Source organism: Cervus canadensis, chromosome 12 (assembly GCF_019320065.1).
Source record: "Cervus canadensis isolate Bull #8, Minnesota chromosome 12, ASM1932006v1, whole genome shotgun sequence".
In the NCBI taxonomy this organism is placed as follows: Eukaryota; Metazoa; Chordata; class Mammalia; order Artiodactyla; family Cervidae; genus Cervus; species Cervus canadensis.
Genome location: NC_057397.1, coordinates 76,478,715 through 76,492,167, shown reverse-complemented (window position 1 = coordinate 76,492,167; position 13,453 = coordinate 76,478,715). Strand labels below are relative to the sequence as shown.

At 44.5% G+C, this 13,453-nt stretch overlaps 1 protein-coding gene across 8 annotated transcripts in view; it reads left to right on the top strand.

Moving 5' to 3' along the window:
- Positions 1-13,453, top strand: part of ENPP2 (ectonucleotide pyrophosphatase/phosphodiesterase 2) — a 128,551-nt gene that overhangs the window by 93,830 nt on the left and 21,268 nt on the right. For all 8 annotated transcript variants that reach the window (XM_043484127.1, XM_043484125.1, XM_043484123.1 and 5 more), the window contains 5 exons: positions 693-820; positions 2,446-2,533; positions 2,695-2,782; positions 3,887-4,071; positions 7,636-7,687. In XM_043484127.1, the coding sequence (XP_043340062.1) occupies positions 693-820; positions 2,446-2,533; positions 2,695-2,782; positions 3,887-4,071; positions 7,636-7,687 (541 nt within the window). The remainder of the gene's footprint in view (positions 1-692; positions 821-2,445; positions 2,534-2,694; positions 2,783-3,886; positions 4,072-7,635; positions 7,688-13,453) is intronic.

Below are 13,453 nucleotides of genomic sequence, written 5' to 3'. Positions count from 1 at the left end.
TCTAACTCCCCTCTGTGATACCATTCCATGTCTTCTTCAACATTCAGTTCAATTCAGTCGCTCAGTCGTGTCCACCTCTTTACAACCCCATGAACCGCAGCTTGCCAGGCCTCCCTGTCCATCACCAGCTCCAAGAGTCCACCCAAACTCACGTCCCGTGGAGTCGATGATGCCATCCAACCATCTCATCCTCTGTCGTCCCCTTCTCCTCCTGCCTTCAATCTTTCCCAGCATCAGGGTCTTTTCAAGTGAGTCAGTTCTTCACATCAGGTGGCCAAAGTATTGGAGTTTCAGCTTCAGCATCAGTCCTTCCAATGAATACCCAGGACTGATCTCCCCCAGGATGGACTGGTTGGATCTCCTTGCAGTCCAAGGGACACTTAAGAGTCTTCTCCAACACCACATTTCAAAAGCATCAATTCTTCAGCGCTCAGCTTTCTTTATAGTCCAACTCTCACATCCATACATGACCACTGGAAAAACCACAGCCTCGTCTTCAACGTTACCTAATCCCGTTTGAATCTATGTGTTTTCCACTTTTATTATTTGATGGGGAGGGGGGTCACAAATTCCATTTACTTACTAATTAGCCTTTCCTTTGACTTAAAACCTCCTTCAGCTTTCTGGAGAGAATATCTTGGGCTTTTCCAGAAGACTCTCCATGCAAAATTCAATGTCTGTTTATATTTCAGTGTAAAAAACCAGACCAGCACTTTAAGCCTTACATGAAACAGCACCTTCCCAAACGTTTGCACTACGCCAACAACAGAAGGATCGAAGACGTCCATTTACTGGTGGAGCGCAGATGGCACGTCGCCAGGTACCTCGGGGACAGGCAGTCCCTGTTTCTCACCTTCATAACCATCCCCTCGGCCCCGAGGACTTCCCTGAAGGCTCAGACGGTAAAGAATCTGCCTGCAATGCGGGAGACCTGGGTTCAATCCCTGCGTCGGAAGATCCCCTGGAGAAGGGAATGGCTACCCACTCCGGTATTCTTGCCTAGAGAATCCCAAGGACAGAGGAGCCTGGCGGGCCACAGTCCATGGGGTCGCAAAGAGTTGGACACAACTGAGCGACTAACCCCCCCCACTGTATGTAGTTCTATAAGGCAGCTGCATTGCTGTAAGGTCATTAGACATTATAAAAAGAAATTTCCTGACTTCCCTGGTGACCCAGTGGTTAAAAAGCCACACTTCCATTGCAGGGGACACGTATGTTTTGATGAAGAAAACTTGGGAGTTCAGTAGAAGTTAAGTAAAACATGAAGACAGTTGAGCAGATTAGCATAGACCAAAGCCAGCCATTTTAATCAGCAGCACATCTTCTCAACTTAACTTGAACTGTTGAGCTGTATACACACATATCTTATTACCCCAAGGTGAGAGTACTTTTCCAAGATCAAGGACTCAAACATTCAATTTCTTTGTTTTTCCCAAGCGCTGTACTGCAGTGCCATGTACCTGTACGTACTTAGGAAATATTTGTCTTAATAAACATGTAAGTGTTTTGGAAAACTGCTACATGACTCTAAGCAAACGGCATCTTCCTGTCACAACAAGGAAGTTCAAATGCTTTTGATGTCTCGAGAGCCAGGTTTCCGTTTTCTGCTTCTAAACAGAGCCACTGCCCCGGTGAGGCGTGGCTCCTGTTAAGCGGTGCCACTATCACGTGTGTTAGGCTTACCATCGGCTACACTTCCTGGCGGTGTTACCAGATACATTGTTGACAGGGAAATCTGTATGCAAATATTTCTGTGGAATACAGATCTCTGTTCATTGATCAAACATCACACATTTTAAAAGCGCCAGCTGGGTGTGTGCTTAGCACAAGCCTAGTGACGGGCACAAAGAAGTGAGCCAGACAGACCTGGTCCCAGAGCAGAGAATCTTTCAGTCCTAGAGCCAGTGGGGCACGTGGGCAGACAGCTGAAGGTTTGTGGCAACTCTGCATCGAGAAAGTCTATTGGTGCCCTTTCTCCAACAGCGCTATTTTTAAATTAGGGTATGTGCATTGTTTTCTTAGACATAATGCTACTGCATACTTAATGCAGTATAGTGTAAATATAACTTTTATATGCACTGGGAAACCAAAAGCTTCGCGTGACTCCTTTGTCGTGAGAGTCTCTTAATTGGGGTGGTCTGGGACAGAGCGTGTAGCACCTGCAGGGTGTGTCTGTACCTGTGACCAGCGCTTTGCTCAGTGTGTCCGTGAGACAGGAGGAGGGCGCCAGACCTCAGGTCCCAATCTGTCCTAGGCTGAACGTCAGAGCCAGAGCACTGGGGGCAAAAAGACAGCCTCATCTTTCATCACCCTGGGAATGATGCAGTGAAAGTGGAGAGGAACACGCTTGTATTAGTAAAATCCACTTCTTAGAGATCTTTTTTTTTTTCTATCAGAGTGATTTTATGAGAAGTCCTGATTGATTGTACAATCATTTTGCTCTAGGAAACCTTTGGAGGTTTATAAGAAACCATCAGGAAAATGTTTTTTCCAGGGAGACCATGGATTTGATAACAAGGTCAACAGTATGCAGGTATGCTCCCAGAACTATGAATCGAAGTGTATTGTAGAGGTTCTGAAAAAGGATGGGAACGGAGGTGTGAGTGAAGCTTGCAAAGCATTCATAACTCAAGGGAGGGTTGCTCCTGGATATTAGCAATGCCTAATTGTTTTTGTTTTCTTTTCTTTTGGAAGACTGTTTTTGTAGGTTATGGCCCAACATTTAAGTACAAGACCAAAGTACCTCCATTTGAAAACATTGAACTTTACAATGTTATGTGTGGTAAGTCACTTATTTCATCAAAACCAGGAAAACAATCCGGAGTTAATATATGAACTCGTTTCGATGTCGGAGAAAGAAATGAGGTGTCTGTTTTCTGGGATCACCTCATCTTTTCATTAAAAAAATGCTGTAATTTGCCCATTGGTTCAAGGGACAGAATATCATCCCCCTTCTAAGGCTTCTTTGTCTTCCTTCAACAGTTGACTAATGGGGAGTTTTCATGGTGTTGCTGTTGGCAGCCTCCGGCTGATCTAACATAGCATTACAGTCTGACACCACCGGTCGCAGGCCGGGTGAAGTGGGAGCTCGGCACAGAACCTTCCCCCACCTCCATCTCTCCCATCGCAGCCCAGCGCACGGCTTGCCAGCTCACCTCCTGGCCAGCTATTTATGTGCTCCTAATTATTTTTCTTCCTGGAGTCTCTAGTTGCTGGATGAGGACAGCTTTTCCTATTTAGTGAGGGAGTGCCAGTCTGGCGGTTAGAGGGGGAGTCTGCACGTCGGGTCTCCTGGGTTCCCTTCCCCTCTGGGCTGCTGGCGCTCCCCGGCCCTCCTCTCGGCTCAGGCCAGTCCCTGTGTGCCTGCTTGGCAGCCTTCTCACTTGCTGTGAAATCAGCCTGTTCATTTCACAGCGGCCCTTCAGGGCACACGGCCAAAGCCTCCTCTTGTCCCCGTTCTTCTGTGCAGTGCATGAGAGGGCAGGCCCGAGGTTATTTATTGATCATAAGCCCCACTTCAAAACTCGGGATAAAAGTCTCACGGAGAAGCAGAAAGGCGATGATCCTGACGCTGATGGTCCTTGGGTTGTAGCTGTCACAGACAGAAAGGGTGGCGAAGCAAGGCCCTATTCCTTCACTCTTTTGGGGAATGTCTCTCTTGATATCAGGCCATGAAGATGCTATTTTAGAAAGTTGTTGCCAAGACCTCATCAGGCAAGGATGACTTAGGAACTAAGAAGGGAGCCTACCGTCTAAATTTGGTTGTATCCCATTCTGATTTGTGTTCCAAGTTTTCCGGCCCTTGGGAGGTGAATGGTTTTGACTCTCCACCTATCTCTTCAAAAATTTTTACAAAGTACCTGGCCCTTTTCTTTCTTCTCATCAGATCTCCTAGGACTGAAGCCAGCTCCGAATAACGGGACCCACGGGAGTTTGAACCATCTCCTGCGTACCAACATCTTCAGACCGACTATGCCAGAGGAAGTCACCAGACCCACCTACCCAGGGGTTATGTACCTTCAGTCTGATTTTGACCTGGGCTGTACCTGTGATGATAAGCTAGAGCCAAAGGTAGAAGTAATCTTTTTTGTTTATCATGGAAGAGCCTGTTGGGTGTAGAGCAGTGCTGTCCGATAGAACTTTCTCTGATGGTATGCGCGGTCTATCTGCATTGTCCAAAATAGTAGTTACTAGCTACATAGCTTTCGAGCACTTGGAACTAAATTTTTAATTTCATTTAGTGGCTTGTGGCCACCATATTGGACAGCACAGGCGTAGATAATGAAGAGCAAAGAATAAAATTCATACTATTCTGTGGAGTCACAACTCCTAACCAAACGTTTTTCTTTTTTTTAACCTGGATCACATGTCTACAGTCATGGTCCCAATAGGAAACAGATGGCCCACGCAGAAGAGATTTTTCAAGGAGGCTTAAAGGGATTGTTTCAATCACATTTAATGAGCAGACTATTTACAAAGCTGGCAGGGTAGAGGGAAATCGAGGAGGGATGGTAAAGGCGCCTGGGGCTCCCAGGGTACCAATCTGGATTTCAACAAGAAAGGGGAGGAATAGTTACCAGCACATGGAGAAAGAAGCCTGTAGGAGGGGACTGAAATTTGGTTGATGGGTGCAGTGAATACACCGCAGCCTGGCAGAGAGGAAGCTGGGGGTGTAAACACGTCCTCGCTACCCCTGCTAGTGCCACTCGCTGTTGGCGCCCAGCCAAAGGGCAAGCTTGCTCTTTGATGCGTCCCTAGACATCAGTCTCCCAGGCACAGGGCAGGGGAGGGAAGGGGGCAACAGGGTGGGGGGTGGGCGTGCAAACAGGCGCTACCCCACACAGCAAGTTGGGACAGTTATTGAAACAAACACATGTCCAGTAATGATATTTTTCTCATATCTAAAAATCAATTGTATTTCTAAATATAGCAACAGACAATTGGATAATGAAATTTTAAAACATTTACAATAGTGTTAAAAATATAAAATATCTAGGAATGCTGAAAACTAGAAAACAGTTTGAGAGAAATTAAAGAAGACCTAAATAAATGAGAAGGGGACGACAGAGAACGAGACGCTTGGATGGCATCACTGACTCAATGGACATGAGTTTGAGTAAACTCTGGGAGTTGGTGATGGACAGGGAGGCCTGGTGTGCTGCAGTCCATGGGGTCGAAAAGAGTCGGACACAACTGAGTGACTGAACTGAACTGAACTGAAGTAAATGATCTGATACTCATCATTCATTGAAGGACTCAATATTGATGGCAGTTCTTCCTAAATTCATCTATAGATTCAAAGCAATCTCATTCAAAATCCCAGTGGATATTTTTCAGCTTTTTCTTTTGTACTGGAGTATAGCCGATAGTGATTTGCTTACTGAATTTTATATTGATCAATGACCTTTAAAGTTGCCAATCAGTACTCTTGACAGCAAGATACAATCAGTGTTACCACACTGAGTTGATAGGCTTCCAACACAAAGCAAAGCAATCCACAATTTTTGCATGTGTGGTTTTATTACAGGCAAATGTGTGATCTTTCCATTAGACCTGAGAGAAGTGGAAAATAGTTTTCTTACTGGTCTTCCCCCTCCCCATTGTCTACCTTCTAGGGTTCCTTGTTGCCTGGGAGACACAGTTTGGGAGGCCCACTGTGACAGGAAGTTTGCTTCATTTCCCTCCACCCATGCCTTATTTTTTTATATATGAGCTCATTATCTTTTTAAGTTTTCTTTTTTTTTTTTTTTTTAAATGTGGACCATTTTTAAAGTCTTTGTTGAATTTGTTTCAATACTGCTTCTGTTTTATGTTTTGGTTTTTTGGCCTCAAGGCCAAAAAAGGATCCTAACTCCCCGACCAGGAGTTGAACCCTCAGCCCCTGCATTAGAAGGCTAAGTCTTAACCACTGTACTGCCAGGGTAGTCCTACATCCCCTTTAATGCCTCCTACTTTAGCTCCTGATGAGAACTAACAGCGCTAATTAAAGTAGGTAATTCTAAGACTTCAGCTGGAGGAGTTGAGTTGCCCAAGTCAACAGGAAATGGTCTTTGAAGTGAATTCCAGTTATATTTTTAGAGGCATCTATTAGATTTTGTTTTCTGAATTGCCTTTCCTTTGGAAAACAAGAAATATTTTGGTTCTTTTATCTTAAACTATTTTGGAGGGATTCTAGATCATCTTTATTTCCTCAATGGTTTTCTCCAAAAGACTACTTTTCTTAAAAAAAAAAAACAACAAAAAAACAGACATACAAAAAAGGTATAAAGATTAATAAAATGAATACTTCAATACAGACATTGTGAGAGAGAAAACGTTAAAGATGGAATAGAAGCTCCGCGTGACACCCCCACCCCAATCCCACTTCCTTCCTACCTCAGAGCTAATAACTAGTATCCTGTGCTGCGCTTAGTCACTCAGGCGTGGCTGACTCTTTGTGACCCCATGGGCTGCAGCCTTCCAGGCTCCTCTGTCCATGGCTTCTCCAGGCAGGAATGCTGCAGTGGGTTGCCATGCCCTTCTCCAGGGGATCTCCCTGACCCAGGGATCCAACTCGAGTCCCCTGCATTAGTAGGTGGATTCTTCACCACCGAGCCACCGAGGAAGCCGTGTAATTGCCATGGAGGACTCTGTACTTTCACTCCATACGGTATCTCAAATAATGTATCAAGATACCTTTAGCATAGTTCCCTAAAATAACCTATAGTATAGTTTTGAATATTTTATTTTTTATTAAAAAGATTTTTTTTGGCTGCTCCTCGAAGCATTCTGGATCCAATTCCCACACCAGGGATTGAACTGACAGCCCCTACACTGGAAGTGTGGAGTCTTAGCCACTGGACCGCCAGGGAAGTCCCCTGGATGTTTTATATTTTTTATGTAAATACTGTTATAACATATGTATCCTGCATTTATTTGTTGATCACTGTATTTTTAAGATTTTTTACAAATTAATACATGAAGTTTTATCTCATTCATTTTTATTGCTAATATCAATAATTATTATAATGCATAACAGTACAACTACTGCTTCATGATTTTATTCATTTTGCTACTTGAGGATGCTTGGTAATTTCCAACTGTTACAGCCTCCAGACAATACTGCTGTAGACGTTACTGCCAGTGTCTCTGCACGCATGCTAGAATGTCTCCAGGATCTACAGCGGGAAATGGAATTGTTGAGCGATGACAGTTTCAGCATTGCTGGGTCATTCCATTTCTACTTCAGAAAAGGCAATTTTATAAATTCGTTTGGGAATCACTTTAGTGTACCTAGAGATTAGTCCAAACTTTTGGGGCAATATTAGAGTTAATTTATATATATGTGCCCTAATCCTCATCATCGACATGGGAGGCTGGTCCCATGATTATCCATGGTTTTAGGAAAAGGAAGCAGAGTCATGAAGAGATTAAATAGCATGTTCAACACCATAGATGGCTGAGAAGTAGAGCCTCAGTGTCAATTTGAGATAAAGTAGTAACACTTTACAGAGTGTGTGATATTGGTGAAGCTTAGGATCCTATTTTGAATTTAGCTGGGTACTGAATAGAGAGAAGGGAGCTGGAAAGAAAGACCATTTCTGATCTGTTTTCTTTCCCCTTTTCTCTGTTTGTCTTTTATTTTCACACATGAAGAACAAACTGGATGAACTCAACAAGCGCCTCCATATCAAAGAGTCCACAGAAGGTAAGGAGCTGATGGAAAGAAGACCCAGATAAGTTTTGTTTTCTAGTTTTCAAAAACTGAAGACTTATTTACTTCATAGTGTAAGCACAATGTTTTCTTAAAATTTGGATTGGGATTGCAGAGTAACCTTTATGCAACCTGGCAAAGGGTATTGGTTTTTTCTCTATACAAGATGCCAGCTGTGTAATAGAAAAGTTCTATTACCTTTTTTTTCCCTCAACAGCTTTTAACCCTCTGAAAAACAGACATGCTATTGTGTATCTGACGGGTTATAAGTTAAGGGCTGAGGGGACTTCAGATGAAGGGGATGGAAGTCATCATTCATAGTGGTAACAGTGGGTTACCCTGCTGAAGCTTCCCCACCTGGAGAGTCGGTGTGTATCTCAGGAGGAGGGACGCCCAGGAGGAACTGCTAGAACTCTCTCCCGAGAGGGTCTTGGGCCCTAACTCACCCTCCTCTTGTTCTGCATTCCATTGTAACACGCCTGGCTTAGTCAGCTTCTGCAAGCTTGTGATGAGAAAAGAAAGCCTTAGCGGTTTGTGCATTTCTTAGTTCAGGATGCTGACTGTTGGCCAAGTGCTCCCTGCCCCACGGGCACTTTCATTTAGAGTCTGGTGTGAAGGAGCTGGCCTGGTCCGAGCGTGCCCTTCTCGGGGTGGGGCCAGGCAATGGGGCTCTGCGTCTGCTCTGCTTTGTTCAACGCCTTAGCCGGCTGTGAGCATCTCATGGCCTTCTCTCTCCGCGTGGTCATTCTGCATAGCAATGTGCATCCTGACACCTCTCACGTCCCGGCTGCCCCATCTGCAGGACTGAGTCTGCGTCCTGGGCAGAGGGACCAGAGCTGAGGGCAGAGAGCGTGTGCCCCTACGTCCTGCTGACATCCTGGTGCAGGATCGAGTCACGTGTCCATCCCGGGGTTTCTGGCTGGGTTCGGAGCTTCTGCTTGGATGAGGCATTTCTCACTTCCATTTGAAGCTCACTGGGGCCAGTAGGGCACGTGAAGCCCGTGGAGGAGAGACATATATTCTTTCCACAAGGACGCTGTCCTCCACGTTCCTTGGCAGTGGGTGGAAGCACATAATCCTTTACACAAGAGCAGTAAATAATTAGGAGCAGTAATGTGATCTACCACACAGGCTCTCCCTTCTGATTTTGAAATCCCAGGAAAAGAAGAAGAAATTAGAAGAAGAGGGGAAGGCTCCTAGGCAGGTTACTGCAGCAGAGGCGACAGCATCTTCTAACAGCAAGGGAATGACCGAAAGTGTGTGAAAAAGAAGGCTGAACTCAAGCACAGCTGCCCAGGTCATGCAGTCAAGACGCACATAGTCAAACTCTCTTGAGAGTGTTACTTGAGTTATTAGCTGACATATGGTTCTGTTTATCACATGTGCCGTCTTCAGTCTGATTAAGTAAAGGTTGAGGAAACCTGCAGAAGATTTTATTTCCTTGACTTATTTTCCCTCTTTATAAGGATCTTCATCTTCTTCCCTCTTCCCTTCCTGCATACCCACCCTCCTGCTTCTCTCTTTGATGATGGAACACACAGACTCTTTGACATGTCATTGGATGAACATGGCTTTAGAGACAGGACTTGGTTGATGGAAGGTACACAAATCCTTCACAAACTCTAGAAGTGATTCAAAATATTTGACATCAAATCTAGTGGACGATGGTGTCATATTTGGAAAAATTGCAATACTGCCAGGATCAAGAACCCGCCTGCCAATGCAGGAGATGTAAGAGATGCAGATTCAATCCCTGGGTCAGGAAGATCCCCTGGAGGAGGGCATGACAACCCACTCCAGGATTCTTGCCTGGAGAATCCCATGGACAGAGGATCCTGGCGGGTTACAGTCCATGGGGTCGCAAAGAGTCAGACATGACTGAATGAATTCGCACACACGCACACCACGATCAAGGAGTATAGAGTCTCATGATTTGAGTTTTTCAAACATTCAATCGGCAAGGCAGAGAAATATGACTGAAATGTTTCTTTTCTGAAAGTCACTAATGAAGTAGTTAATTATGATAGCTTTGAAGGGATACTCATGATTTTCTGATTCAAGCTCTGGCTCTTCATGGTCCTAAAACATTTCCAGCTGGGAAAAAAAAATCTTTCACTTTGTTTTCTGGTGTCAGTGTGCTCTTGGGACAAAACCAGCCCCACACTCAGCACAAAGAGTGGCCTCACCCTGCTGAGCATGGGAGTAGGAGGCGTCTTCTGGCGAATCGCTGGCCCAGGGCGGCCAGAGCTAGGCTTGGCGACCCCATCTTTCCTTTGCTCTGCTCACTGTTGAATACGTCTCATTTCCCGATGATTTCACATCACTGAGGCTTAAAGTCTTTACTTTTTCATGGCCATGGACCCTCATGAGTATTTGTTAAGCACCTGCCCTGAGCTGGGGGTTGATTTCGCTGAGACGTCTGATTCTGTCAGCCATCTCACAGCCAGTTCCAACACGTGACTTCACGACAGTGACGTGAGGTATTAGAGGGAGGTCATGGTAGCACATCTTGGTTTGCTCATGGCTCTCTTTTTTTTCTTTTTAGTTTTGTTTTTGGCTGTGCTTCATCCTCATTGCTGCAGGGCTTTTCTCTATAGTGCTGAGCGGGGCTCCTCTCTAACTGGGGGCTGGGCTCCTCCCTGCAGCAGCTCCCCTTGGTGCAGAGCTTGGGCTCTGGGTGGGTGGGCGTCAGCAGTCGTGGCTCCCGGCTCTGGAGCCCAGGATCCAGAGCTGTGGCACACAGGCTGGATTGCTCTGCAGCATGTAGGAATCCCAGACTGGGGATCGAACCATGTCTCCAGCATTAGCAGGTGAATTCTTTGCCACTGAGCCACTGGGAAAGCCCTGGGACACCCTCTGATGATGCAAGGGAGTCTGTATTTATTTTTATTATAATTAACAGCTTAATATCAATAGACTTTTTTGGTAAAGTTGTCTGAGTTTATATAGCACTGTTTGCTGTGCATGCATACTAATGGCTATTGGCAGTTGCCAATAACTGGAGTGATACAAGAGAGGTACTAAAACCATTACATGAAATACAAATAACTACATGTCACTGTCTTATTAAGTGCCTGTTTAAATTCTAGAATGCGTGTAAGCCGCAGTGTCCTCTCTCCTGTCTGTCTCTCTCCGTCTCTGGGTGTCGTCTCCGTGAGGGCCCTGTCTCCCTCGTTGCTTCAGCTACAGAGTGACGTTTTCTTGGTCTGAGCTCCTTCGGGCCGCTGTGGTGCGTCCTGGTCCGTCAGTCTGGCCCCGTGGAGGTCACCGTGCCTGTCCTGCGGGACTGGAGCCCGAGGTGCTGTGCGCATTGTGCTCAGAGTGATCACTTCCCCTTTCTGCATATCTTTGAACATGTACTGAGGCTTGTCAACCATTTTGTAGACCTAAAGCTCTATACAAATATAAAGTTGTGTTATTTTCCTGTCTAGTTTTTAAAAAATACACAAGAAGGTAGCTGCTTCTTTCAGAATAAATCATGTGCCCTGAACATACATTTGTACCAAACACATCTGTAAAAGCTGTTCATTCCAGTAGTGAAACAGCTCAGGGTAAATTCAAGGTAACAGAAGAATGGTATATTTAATTAATGTTAGGCTATGTTTTATCACCGACTCAATGGACATGAGTTTGAACAAACTCCAGGAGATGGCGAAGGACAGGGAGGCCTGGTGTGCTGCAGTCCATGGAGTTGCAAAGAGCTGGACATGACTCAGTGACAAAACAACAATGATAAATGTTTTATTATAAATACTAAATTTATAGAATCAAGTCCTTTACTAAAATGAGGGGAAGAACAATATAATCTTCAAAAATTATGACCTAAACTGCTTTCTAAAGCCCTAATATTTCTACATTTGCAATGAATCCCAGATCTTAGTTGCATGGCTGCTATTTCTACATCAGATGTATTTAATGTCTTGGAAAACTTGCTGAATTTTCATTTTGAAATCCGCTGAATGGATGGATGGATGGATGAATGAGGTGGGGATGCCTAAATCTCTCGTAGCGAGCACTCCTGGCCCTGGAGCCGGGTGGGAGTCTCACGGCAAGAATGACTGCACTGTTCATTTTCACCTTAGTCCTTCCTCTGTTTACGTTACTAAACCATGTTTTATATTTTCTTAGTCAGATTGGCATTCACATACCTTTGTGAGAAAAGGTAAAAATCATGTAACACCCACGTTTGGCTCCTTATCACATCCTATAAGAAATTAGTTTGGTTAGAAAAATGACTTAACCAACTAGTGATTCTTGTCAATTTAAAGCAGAGTCCTGAACAACTAGAGATGGACACTCTGTAGCTCTTTTCAATTATGAAATGCTTCTCACTTTTGTTATTTTACTGGAGATGTCAGTATTGCTAAAGAAAGGAGGAAATATACTTGTGTTTCTGTGTATGTATCCTCGTGTGTGTTTTGCAGAGGACTTAGAAGAACTCAATACATAGCATAATTGTCGATGATTTATAGTAGGATTCAAGATGAATTGGGTGAGACAGTGAATTTTTTTTAACTTTCTCTTTTGTATTGGGGTATAGCCAATTAACAAAGAGCGTTGTGATAGTTTCAGGTAAATAGGGAAGGGACTCAGCCATGTATATACATGTATCCATTCTCCTCTAAACGCCCCTCCCATCCAGGCTGACGGAGCAGAGTTCCGTGTGCTATACCTAAGTCCTTGTCGGTTATCCATTTTACATATAGCAGTGTGTACATGCCCATCCCAAACTCCCTAACTATCCCTTCCCCCATCCTTCCCCCAGGCAACCATGTTTGTTCTCTAAGTCTGTTTCTGTTTTGTAAGTTCATTTGTATTATTTCTTTTAGAACTCTGCATATAAAGGATGTCATATGATATTTCTCCTTCTCCAAACACTGAATTTTAATGACCTTTACCTATCAGTATTCCTTGCTGATGTTGAAAATTTACTAAATCTGTTGTTGATGTTGTTCAGTCGCTAAACCCTGTCCGACTCCTTGCGATCCCATGGACTGCAGCACGCCAGTCTTCCCTGTGCCTTACCACCTCCCAGGTTTTGCATGTCTATTGAGTCAATAATGCTATCCAGTCATCTCATTCTCTGTCATCCCCTTCTCCTCCTGCCCTCAGTCTTTCCCACATCAAGGTCTTTCCAATGAGTTGGCTCTTCACATCAGGTGGCCTAAGTATTGGAGCTTCAGCTTCAGCATCAGTCCTTCCAGTGAATATTTAGGGTTGATTTCCTTTACAATGTACTGGTTTGATCTCCTTGCTGTCCAAGGGACTCTCAAAAGTCTTCTCCAGCACCACAGTTCAAAAGCATCAATTCTTTGTCACTCAGCCTTCTTTATGGTCCAACTCTCACATCTGTACATGACTACGGGAAAAACTATAGCTTTGACTATACGGACCTTCGTCAACAAAGTGATGTCTCTGCATTTTAATAGCCTGTCTAGGTTGGTCATAGCTTTCCTTCCAAGGAGCAAGTGTCTTCTAATTTCATGGCTACAGTCACCGTCCACAGTGATTTTCAGTCTGTTCACTCAGTCATGTCTGACTCTTTGTGACCCCATGGACTACAGCATGCCAGGCCTCCCTATCCATCACCATCTCCTGGAGTTTACTCAAACTCATGTCCATTGAGTTGGTGATACCATCCAACCATCTCATCCTCTGTCATCCCCTTCTTCTCCTGCCTTCAATCTTTCCCAGCATCAGGGTCTTTTCAAATGAGTCAGCTCTTCGCATCAGGTGGCCAAAGTATTGGAGTTTCAGCTT